This window comes from Eurypyga helias, unplaced genomic scaffold, assembly GCF_000690775.1.
Source record: "Eurypyga helias isolate BGI_N326 unplaced genomic scaffold, ASM69077v1 scaffold4370, whole genome shotgun sequence".
Lineage (NCBI taxonomy): Eukaryota > Metazoa > Chordata > Aves > Eurypygiformes > Eurypygidae > Eurypyga > Eurypyga helias.
Window position 1 is genome coordinate 8,142 of NW_010223628.1, and position 12,465 is coordinate 20,606.

General features: G+C 43.4%; 1 protein-coding gene across 1 annotated transcript; it reads right to left on the reverse strand.

Moving 5' to 3' along the window:
• LOC104506130 (scaffold attachment factor B1-like) lies at nt 1–12,245 on the reverse strand (the record flags this gene model as incomplete). Its single annotated transcript, XM_010147008.1, has 14 exons — nt 1–375; nt 605–656; nt 783–895; nt 1,609–1,730; nt 2,373–2,415; nt 2,915–3,052; nt 3,275–3,568; nt 4,697–4,803; nt 5,157–5,248; nt 5,597–5,736; nt 7,209–7,285; nt 7,379–7,528; nt 9,102–9,202; nt 12,196–12,245. Coding segments are annotated over 14 exons (1,609 nt in total), but the record flags the coding sequence as incomplete, so codon positions are not given.
• Between the last annotated feature and the right edge of the window lie 220 nt (nt 12,246–12,465).

Consider the following 12,465-nt stretch of genomic DNA (forward strand, 5'->3'; position numbering starts at 1 on the left):
TTAACCATAAACTGGCTTTTATTTATGGAAAATGGAATGCTTCATTAACAAACATTTTAAATGGGATATGAACAACACATTACAAAACAGATGAGTTCACACAGGATTGGGTGACATAATATGGCAGCAGCTTAAAAAAAAAAAAAAGAAATTACACTTACAGTAGCCCGTCAGTTACAATGAATGGTAACCCTGGGTAACAGATTCATTTCAGCTGCCACCTTGCATTAAAAATTAACGCACATTCAGTAGCGACGGTTGAAACGAGGATCATTAGGTCTGTTTGCTCTCTCCTGGCCAGCAAATCCTTCTCCTTGCATTCCTCCTCCGTGCATCATCTGACTTTGGTTGCCGCCTTGCATGAAACCTCCACGCCTAGAAAGCGGTGCAGACACTCAGCTCTTGTGACTCGGGGCAGGCTGACAACACGGGTGCTTTTTAAAGGTGTTTAGCATCATTCTGCACTCCTCAGTAAAACTCACTACAGAAACCCCGTGGGAATATTTTGTTGTTTGCTGACATTTAAATAACTGATAACTGATTTTCTTTGTCAATTTAAACAGGAGAGAAGCCCCTTAAAAGGGAGACAAACACTTGTTCTTACCCTGACATGCCTCCACGATGCATCACATGGCCAGGTCTGCCTCTGCCTCCACCTGAAAAAGGTTAAAATGCTTACTTTGTATCTACAGTAACAGTTTTACTTCATCTCCAAGGATAACAATGCCTGTATTTTCTGCTTCACGTAGCACAACTAACAAGCTGCTGTGCAAGAAGCCTACCTTGCCATCTCTCATGATCCCGTCCCATCATTCCTCCATCCACACTGCTCTGCCACGAACGATCTTGGTGTCCTTCAAACTTTCGGCCGTGATCTCCCCAGTCACGTCCATCCCTGCAAAGTGTGGAACGCGTACCTTCTCACGTTAGCCAGAGCACACAGAACAGTTTCAAGTGAAACGACGAGGTCAAACTCGCTCAAATACTTCACCAAGGTACACGCAACTCTTGGATTTGTATTGCTACCTGTTGAGTAACACCTCAGTAGTAAAAAGACTCCTGTTCAACCAACACGACAAATACGAAAAGTAAACTTTCTTAATCTGGTTTATGCTACACTGACGTCCCAGTTTACTCTGAACATCCTAGTCTGGTGTTCTGACCAATTGTGTTTTGGTGTTTTCTGTAGGCTGGCTTACTCGTACGACACAAAACCTCAAAACACGCCCAACACAGCCCCAACCTGTAAGTATTTTATTGACTTGTTTTCTTTTCAAAAGGCTGATGGGATGGTGCTTCCAACAACTACAAACTGGGGAAGAACCACTACCCTGAAAATACCAAGCTCTGCTAGCAAATGTTAGGTAAAAATGAAGACGGGGAGACTTTCAGATGTGAAGTTATTAAAAAAAAAAATCACACCAAGATGCATGCTGCGACGCACAACGCAGGCTGAAAGAGCTACTCCTGCGTACCCCGTCCCCCAGAGAACAGGTTCAGGGGTGAAAGTTGGAAAAAAAGAACTGTACTTCCAAAAACTGCATCCCACTTTCCCCGCGGGGAATATTCCTTAGAGACACCACAAGACCCATTTTCAGTTAAGCTGACCGTGACTGTGGCGGCATCCCTCTGCTTTCACTCATTCTTCTGTCAGATCCATAGCTACCCCAGCTTTCCCGAGAGTCTCGTGAATGACGGTCTGGACCTCCGTGGCGCTCATCTGGATAATGCTGAAAGGCAAAGGATGCTTACAGGCCTGCCCAACACAGGGTCTCTAATTACAGTTGCCCAGCTGTAATTACTCAGTCATTTAGGATTAGAAGGGACCTCCTGAGATCGTTCACTCCAACCCCCCTGCTCAAGCAAGGTCAGCCACGGCAGGCTGTCCAGGAACAGTCTCCCATCGGATTTTGAGTGTCTCCAGAGCTGGAGACTCCACAACCTCCCCACGCAGCCTCCTCTCTGCCCAATCCTCCAGCCTATCCACCTCCTGAGTCTCACAGCTTGAACGTGCCCTGAAGGTCCTTCCCCCCACCCTCACACACACGTGGACATCTCCACTAGCTTTGCTGTTACTTCCGTGCAGTTTCACAGATGAAATTTTATGCTTTGTACCTTTGCCATTTCTACACAATCTCTTGGAATACTCTACCTTTTTGACACAATTCTGTTTGATTTGTATCAGAATAACTATAACTTACTATGAAAGTGTTTCAATTTCATCTTATTAAAGAAAACAAGACAGTCTGGTTATCCATACGATTTTGGGAGATACTATTTCATTCCTAACTACTGAAATGTAATCTGACACACAGTACAGAAAACCAGCTTATGAAAAGGCAATGTTTCTGTAACTTTACAAAGCAACTCACTTGTCCATCCCGATCTCCCATCATCGTCCTCGATCCATCTCTCCTACAAACAGACAGTTAAAATCAGACTACGGCAGTAAAACGTACAGCAGTCTATAAACATCCATCTATGTAACAGCGCAGATGACACAGCCTGCTTCCATGTAGTGCCAACGTTGTCCACAAAAGGCACGAACGGCTGGAACATATGGAAACCATGACACATTCTGGATTCCTGGAAAACCTAGTTAGTCCGAAGGCAGAAACCAGAATATTCTCATTAAGATACTCGGTGCCGACGGTATTATCCAGACATTTTTCAGAATTCTACATATGTGTGAAACAGCTCTGCAAGCAGAACCCTTGGAGCCAGCCTGCCAGAAGGTTTCATCCATGGCACAGCCCAGATCTCTTCACAGTTATGTAAGAAAAAGTCCACAGCCACTAAGCCAGGGTTTAAAAATAAAACACAACCCAAACACCTAGTAAAGGCAGCAAAAAGTGACATTAAATACATCTTTGTCTTCCCCTTTTAGGCAACACAGCGGAGGTAAGACACCAACCTGTCTATTGAATGGTCTTGATAGCGACCACGATCCCTGTGGTCAAAGTCATGGAAGCGATCCTGGCGACTGAAATCTGAATGGTATCTGTCGTTCATCACCATCCGTTTTGCCTCTGGCCAGTACGTATCATCTCTCCTGAAAGGCAGAACGTTCTTATTTTAGTCACGACAATGACTGTGTTCCCTCCTTCCAACCTGTGCAGAGCATAAGGGTAACTACGTTCCAAAGGGTGCTGAAAACCCGCAGAAGGGATTGTTTGGGGCTGTTAAATACGATCCTCTCCGTGCAATCGACACCTGCACGTTAACAGCAGCTGAGAGCACTCGGAGAGCTTCCACCTGTATGTGCCAGCTTTACCTGCCATCTATATCATACGGTCTTCTCATGGCAGACCGACGTTCTTGTTCGTAGCGCAGCTGCTCGTGTTGGCGTCGCAGCTCTTCCCTTTCTCGCTGAATGCGATCTTGTTCTCGTCTCCTTTCGTGCTCTATGTGCATCCGTTCTCTTTCCAGTCTTTCCCTTTCCATCCGTTCTCGTTCGAGGCGCTGCCTTTCAATTTCCAGTCTCTCGCGAGCGATCTCAAGCCTCTCCCTTTCCTCTCGTTCCCGGATGGTCTGCAGGTGCTGCTGTCTCTCCCGACGCTCACGTGTGCTATTTTAACAGAAACGAGGATACAGAGTTAATACTTCACCAAATAAAGGACATTAAAAAGCAAAAGAAGTATTTAAAATTAAACCCAGTGACTGCAAACTTGTGTCAGCTCCTTGAAATTATACTGGGCTGTGTGGGGGTGGGAGAGAGGGCACAGAGGGAAGACACTCATCATACACTGAAATACTTGTATTTAGAGACTCCCACAAAACCCACCTGGGGACAAGTCGCCCTATACGGTCAGGAGAACTTGGATCCAAATGCCTCAAGCTCACTCCTACTCAAATACAACCTCCAGCTCTGAAAGCCAGAAGAGCACGTGTGACACTGACTCCACCAAGGCTTAGAAATCTACCTGTGAGAGACGGCTTCCTCTCCAGTAAGAAGGATGGAAGCATTTCCCCTCCCATCCAATTCAACTTACATTAGGTCACTAATAAGGTTTTGTAATGTGTGGAAAGTGTTTTATCATGGAATTCAGGTCCCAGTTGTAGCATGGAATTTGAAGGATGGCCATTACCACTTTCATCCTGTATTTAACATGAAACCAGAAATAAAACCCCAACAAAAGTAATGAAATGCCTGAACCGGGTTCTTAACTAAAAAGACACAATGTGGAAACGTCAAAGGCTTGCTGGGAAATCCCCCAATTTCTCTACAGACACAAGGTATCTTAATAAAATAAATATTCCTCTTGTTCTATTTCAAATGCTGTGGAAACTGAAGCCATGACAAGAAAGGTGAGGCCTTATGCTGAGAAAGGCAACTTTTCTCCTGGTCCTTCCCTGTATATTTGAGTGTGACAAATACAGAATTATTGTTTTACCTCTATTAAATGCCTGCCCAGCTAAGGCAGCACACTTAAATCAATTAAACCCCAAAATCTACAAAGTAGAACAAGAAAAAAACCTGCAATTCTTTTTTCCCCCCAACACAATTTCAAGCTTAGTATTCACAGTCAATTGGGAGTTTTGCCCAATTCAACAGATATGTGACCCATAAACATGTAACAAATCACAAGTGAAAAACAAATCAAATCCCTCTTTATCTCTTAGTCAGTTTAATCAAAAGAAAATTACATTCATTCTAGGGAAAAAACCCCAACAAAACGATTTCACTTGCTCTTACCGGCGCTGCTCTGCCTCCCTCATTCGTCGCTGTGCTTTAATCCTGTCAAACGGCACGATGCCTTGTCTCTCTCTGCTCTCCGATTTGCGATCCTGGCTCTTAACGCTCTGTATTTCATAATGAAGTAGATAAACTTAATGGAGAACATTTAGAAGAGGACAACTATCACACACGATTCGCTAAGCTCACGCGTATCACGTCTCAAAGCTCAGTCCCCGCATTTTTCACAATCGCTGGTGTTTAGCATTACAGACACACCATGTGTTAACACAGGAGCACTTACCTTTCATATGGCTCCCAAATAAATGTGGGAAGGTATTTTACTAATTAAGCTCTAAATCCACGTGGCAAACTGACCGGACACGTCAGTGCAAGCATGGGTTACATGGAGCTTGGCAGGACTCAGACTTTGTTCCCAAGGCAAACGGACAGGGTGTTTCCAAGCAGAAACATTACTTACTCTGTCTTTTGATGTAGTTGATGTTTTCACACTAATAACAGGTTCTCCTTTGGATTTATCCATTACTACTGTTCTCTCTGTTCCTTTACTTCCTAAATAATCAGAGGTTGGGGGGCAAGAGATGGAAAAAAACAATCAAACTACATGACCCACAGCACTCACCACTACAGCAGAACTCCTGCTCTCTAAAAATGTGAAAATGGGCATTTAACTCTCTTCAGAAATAATTTTTTCCCTACTCCTATTCCAAATGTTTCTGTTAAGGATGACACTATGTCAAAACACCTCCCCTACCCTCTTCATACCTTCTGGATTTCCAACTAAGAACCCAAAATCATCCTAGAGTATTGGCAATTCACTGGAAAGAACTACCCAGAATTAATTATTTATACTTCACCATATCTTTTACTCTATGAAAATGAAAAAAATAGCCAAATTACCTGACTTAATAGTTTTAGGTTGATCCAATGAACCAGACTTCAGTTCATCTTTATCTTTCTTTTCCTTCTCATCTTTGTCTTCTGTCTTTTTAGGATCATCCTTTTGGTCAGATTTCTCATCCCTTTTAACACTGCCATGTCTATAAACAGATATTGATAAAGATTAGACTAATACAGAATAAAAAAAAAATAACGAAGAATGCTCGCAACACAGTAACAAAGTAGAATTTTGATGTGGAAAGACAGTCAATTACATTTCCAAACGTTTCCTTCTACAACTTCCATAAATACAAGAGTCAGACCGTGCTGTGCAGCTGTCGTGAAGTCTTGGTCATGATTCAGATATCTCAACTGGATGCTAAAGGAAAAATTCCCACCCCCACTCCTTAACGCCCACAAAGTTCCTTACACAACATGACAGCTATGAAGTGCCAATGAGAACCATTTTGTCGGGCAACTAGGCAAAAAACTTCCCAGTCAATAGTATTTAATAGGAATTATGCCTCAAGAAGACAATTACATCAAAGGACTTAGCATCTTATTCATTCTTGGTGCCTTTTTCAGCTTTCTTCGGTAATGCTAGAGAGAAAGAGCATAGTGCTGAAGAGGAACATGCTCTGGAAACAGGATCATGGGTGACGGATCTTTAACTGGTTGTGATAGCAGCCTGAGAAAGCCCTTTCCAATGAGAGCAAAATTCAAGGAAGAAACAAGTGACATACTGATCAAAATTCCCCAATTGCCTTTCCTACAGATTCATAACATGAAAGCACCTCAGTTTCCACCAAACTCAAAATACAGCTGTTGTGGTTTAATCCCAGCCAGCAATGAAGCACCACCCAGCCCCTGCTCACCTCCCCCCTCCTGCAGTGGAGGAGGAGAATCGGAGGAAAAGACAAGGAAGCTCGTGGGTTAAAATAAGACCAATGTAATAATTGGAAGTAAATGAAATAATGATACCAGTAACACTAACAATACTAGTAATATGTAACCAAAATAATGGAAAAGGAATCAAATGATACAACGGTTCACCACCTGCTGACCAACCGGAGCCAGAGCCGGAGAGAGCAAGCAAGCCCACCCCCAGCCCAACCCATACTCCGAGCATGGCCTCTGATGGAGTGAAATATTCCCTTGGCCAGTCCGGGCCAGCCGGCTGGACCGCATCCCCTTCCAGCTTCTCACAGTGAAGCAGTTGGGAATGCAGGCGCAGCTCCAGAAGCCAAGGAAGTCCTTGACTTGGCACAAACACTCCTCAGCAACAACTAAAACCACCAGGGTTATCGATATCCTTCCCAGCACAAATCCGGAGCATAGCCTCATCCTGGCTACTGGGAACTAATTCTGTCCCAGCTCAAACCAGCACAACAGCTAAATTAAAAGGCGTGCTCGAAAATGCAGCTTTCCAATGCCTACCCTGAAGCACATAACAAACGTTTGCAATCGGGCACTGAACGCCAACGGAACGTGTCTTGCAGTAAAAGTTGGAAAAACGCATCTATCACGCTTCTGAATGTTTGCCACAGAAATTCTTACTGTAACTTTGGTTTTCCTGACAAAACACAGACAGAACAGTAAAACGCCTCTGCACAGAGAATTTATAGAACAGTACCTCTCGCCGACTGCTTCTTTCTTGGCTTCATTCTCTTTTTTTTCACTTGGCTTCTTCCCAGCAGGTTCGTTTTTTGCCTGAAATTCATTTTGTACATCATCAGCCAAGAACGTGGTCTCGATCATTCGTACAGTCACGGTAACAGGATGCCTTTCAGGATCGGTACTCACTTTTTCGACAGAAATTATCTTCCCATGTAACTCTGTTTTGTGGAGGTGAGTTATGCACTTTGTTGCTTCCTCGGCTGTAGACATCGTAACAAAGCCGTAACAGCGTGCACCAGGGCTGCGAGCATTGGTGACCACTTTTGCACCCACCACCTTTCCAAAAGAAAAGAGGTATGACACTCACTGGAACAAATGCCCACCACAGCAAGAAGCACAAACTCCATTTCTACTGTTTCATTCCTGTCCCATCACCATTCAGGAAACGTCTATTTAAATGAGATTAACACCTCCAAAAGGAGCATAGCTTGGAGCCAGTCATGCTTCTGTTGCCAACGCAATGCTGCAAAAGCTGAATCAATAGAAGGCAGCCAAAGCCTGAGTGTGTGCTAAAGCTTGTTAAGAAAAAAAAAAAACCCAAAAGCAGCAGCAGGTAACTTCACATCATCATGATCATCATTTTCCTTAAGTACAAACAGAGTAATAACCTAATAAAAACATGTAAGCCAATTTCCACCCACACGCAAATGCTAGCTGAGCTGCTAACTCCCATCTCCCCTCAAAAAAACTGTTTTCATGTCACTCCCAAGGGGCAGACCCACAACGTTATCCACAGTCTTCTTTAAGGAACAGGAAGTTTACCCCAAAAATATAACTTAAAAAAGCCCACCGTGCTTATTTACCCTCATATATTGAGTACAGCTCAGTTTGCATTACAGAAATCAATCCTATTTCACAGGGCTGTGGTAAGGTACAGCTGAATAAAGAACACACTTTTGAGCATTTGATTTACTGCAGGTATGTCTAGTTCTAGGAAGCTTTGCCACTGCTAATACTCAAGAGACTCAACTGATTAGGACAATAAACTGATTCTATTTCAACAACTAAACATTACCATGGCATCTAAGTAGAGGCAAAGACTAGATGGGCTGTCACACAGTTTTTAATTACATTTAAAGTTTTGTGGTCCATCTCTGTGATCAATGTTCCAAGTCGCCAGATGGAACTGTGAACCCCAAATGGAAGGAAATTATTGCATTTTCATTGTTACAAGGAATTTGTAAGGTTTTACTGGTCTCACGACCTTCAGACAAACTCGAAGCTGCGCCACACTTAACCCACTTTGTAGCTATTGTAAAGTCACGTTTAAGTTCTGGAGTGCCTTCGTTAGTGAAACAGCCAGCAGCAAATCGCTAGCACATAGGCTTTTCCTTCACTACGCTCTGCTGACAGCCATCCTTAGACAGGTCTCAAAGGTTTGACAGAAACCCTTACTGATGTCTCTGACATCAGCTGTCTACTCATCCAGCTCTCCCCATTCCCCAGCTGGCAGGGAGCTTTAGCTTGCCGTGCCGTCTGTCACCAGTACCCGCTGCAGGAGACCCCCCAAGCCCTGCGGAAGTCTCCAATAACCCTGGCAAATTCAGTGGTGACTGTGACTTTCCAGCTGGTGAAGACACTCGCCTGCAGCACAGGAGGCAGAAGCACATGTAAACAGTCACTGACTGTTTCAGATAAAGGACCGGAAATGGACTTTTAGTTTTGTTCGGAAGTGTGCAACACAATAAAGAAGCAGTCATTCAGCAGGTACTTCAGCAATTTTTTCCTTGACATCCCACAGTATTTTTGCTAATCTGAGTCCTCTCAAGGTGTTTTCAGAGACAGGACCGTAAGAAGTCTTACTGAGACAGTTTCAAGCTAAAAAAACCCACCCCAAACCAACCCTTACCTTCCCATATTTGCTAAACAGATTCTTCAAATCCGTAGCTCTGGTAGTGGAAGCCAATCCACTCACCCAAAAGTTTCTACCAGAACCGCTCGCAGTGCGACCTGATTAGGAAAAACAAACAAACAAAAGCAAAACATACCCCAAATCCTCATTATTTCAACAACCACTTCTGAATTAGAAAGAAGCAGATCCACAAATCTTTTTTTAAATCACAAATGAAATACAACACGTAACATTCTCCTCCCCCCACAATTCACAATCCTGAAGGCAAGTAGTACCACAAGTCCAAAAGCTTTAAGATGGGACTACAAGCTTTGACACGAGCAACAGGTATGTTGTGTCATCCCTCAAGGAAGACACCGGACTAGGGCATGTCTGAAGTAACTGTGGCTCTTCAGGAGGCACTTGGATAGATCCCAGTAACTTGTACTTAAGGAAAAGACCTGCTGGAGCTGTGGATCTGTGTCAGTACCCGTGTACGTCTTGCTGTCCTTACCTCCCTGACCCCAAAGGGATGACGACGGCACGCAGATTAACTGCATCTCTCAGGTAAAGACATTCACCAGAAAGCAAGCAAGGACACTTCTCTCCCACTTCTGCCTGCTCAGATTCCACAGCTGCGGTATGAAGCCTCTGACTTCAGTTATAGGAGTCAGAGAAGACCCAGCTTTCCCTAACAATGCCAGAACTACAGAACACCCATCTGATTTAGCATCTGAACCAGAGAGGTAACTTTATAAATGCCTATGTACTTCCAAAGTCCGAAAGCCCAATGCATCGTGATTAACATGTTGGAGCTGAACAATGTTTAGTGTCTGCGTTTCAACGTGGAGCACTTAGGCAGGGATACCATTTCCAGGCTCCTCTGAAATAGCTGTACTGCCCTTTAATCCATCGTGGCAGGGCTCCGTTCCACGGGCTCCAGCGAATGGAGTGAAGCAGGTTTCAGCCCAGCTACCTGCTTTGAAACCACATGCCTTTTTTCTTGGCGATACATGGAATTTCTCAGAACTGCCTCTATCAAGGGGAGACATTTCTTCCAGAACCTTTCTACAATGCTATTTAATTTGGCTGTCTTCCCACCTCTTTCCTCCTGAACCATTTCTGTTACTGTCTCAAACATGAGCTTAGCACTGACAACACTGTTAGTATTTATGCAAGGCCCCTAGGGAAGCATGCAATCACTTGTGCCAATCTCTTTAATAAACCAGGTGCGTTTTGTATTAAGGAGACCAAGTCTACCTCTGTCATCTCCCAGTCTCAAAAACTGCATGGACAAAGGTGTGTCGGGCATGTGAACACATGGAAGATGCAATGTCTTGGCCTTCCAGAAAGCTGAGCCACAGGCTTTGATGCTTTTGCTCCACATGCTTTCCTCTACAATTTTAAAACGGCCATCTGCACTTCCACTGGCAACAGCATCCTGGAGAAAAATAAGCACTTGCTTCTTTCTTCTCTTTTACAGACCATTTTGTAGATGATTTAAGCTATGCTAATGTCCTTACTGAGTAAGTTTTGATCAGTCTTAACATCTCCAGTTTTGCCCTCCCATAAAACTTTAAGAGGTGCTGCTGCAATGGTACTGCACTTACAAGACCAAGACTGGGACTATAAAGTCTTCTCAAACTTGGAAACTACAATGATACAGGCATTGAGAACTGACCCTCCACACTGGAGGTATCTTTTAGACACGTGCAACTCGACTGCCAAGCTCGCCAGACTTACGTGCTCATCGTTTCTCCGCACTCTTAACTAATACAGCTCTCCTACTGAATGCAGGGAACTGGGAAAAGGCCTCATCCTAAACGAAATCCTTTCATACAGGTGTGGAAGTAGCAATGTATGACTCAGAACTGACTTGTATCTAGTTCTATACCTTCCTGTCTCACCCGCTTTGCTCTGCACACGCAGAGTGCTACATCATCACATAGCTACCTCTCCCCAGTGCCATTTACTAAGCCAGAAAATAATTTAAACAAAGGTTATGGAACACAGTACATCCTTTGGAGGAAGGAATGAAGGAGCAAGGCTAGCAGTCACCCAAGTTCCTCAAGGCCATTGTGAATGCAAACTTTAAGAAGATTTTCTCAGCCCACAAAAAAAACCCCTTACACTCAAGCCCTTGGGTAAACGACAGCATGCCCAAAACACTCCCTTACATATGCTGGAAGAAGGGAACACAAGATTACAGACTGGACCAAGAGGTAAACAGACCCTAAAGGAGCTGATACTGAGGTCCAGTAGCTTGCACAGACAGGTATCACCCTGGATCCTGAAAACCCAACAGCTGACAAGGAGTTCAGCCTGTGTCGGAAAACCCAATTAAAACCAAACAAATTCTCCCTGTCCAGTTGGTAGACAGATCTCATGAGTTTCAGGCCTATTACAGGAATTGCTGGAACTTCCACACTTACAGTGCTGAACTACCTGCCTGCAGTACGTTAAGAACAATGTTAACAATCAGTCCTAAGTTTTCTGCCCTGGTCAGACAGGAGAGAATAGAGAGGTGGGGTGAGCTGCAAAGACGCATTAAAAGGAGTAAGTATGGTGAAAAGAAGGAGCAGGCACCTGACACTGTAGATCAAGGAATTTTCATCTCGCTTATGATGCGTATTTGCATTGTAAACAGGATCTGCATGGTCAAAGATTTAGTAATGTCAACCTAATCTGAAGACAATGTGAAGTCAGGAGTTTCCGTGGCATTTAAATACTAGATTCCAAATTATTTCATCAAAAGAGAAGTCTGTATGAAGAATCACAAGCGCATAGTAAAGCAAACCCAATCGCGAAAGGCTCTCGACTCGACTACCAGCTGTTGGTTAAGCATCTGCAGTGCTATGAGGGACATATTTGCCTCATATTAACATTTGCCTTGGAAGATCAAGATACAAACAAAAAGGGTGCGACACAGGCATCCTTAGAAAAATGCATAAAAGCAAAATAATTTATTTTAAATAGATAGATTCAAAATATACCCAGAAAGATATTGAGCAACTGCACAGATTCCAACGTTTTTCTGCCAAAATACCCCATCCGGTACAGAACCAGTCTCTCCAAGCCATCATCAAAGTGCTGGTTTTGACAAGAAACATACCTTTCTCATCCTTTGGGATTATCTTTGGATCTCTGTCCTCCTCCACAGGGCTAAAGACAAAACACCACATTATTCAAGTCAGAAAGAAAAGTGGTTAACTATAAATTATGAAAAACGCTAAAATTAAATACCTACCAGAAAATATGTTGCGAATGAAAACACACCTTTGTATACTTGATTTAAGAAATCTGACAAGAAATAATGAAGTCAGATTCTTAAACAGACTTATATTAGGAAGACTTTTAAAATAAGAGTAATTTAAGAAAAACA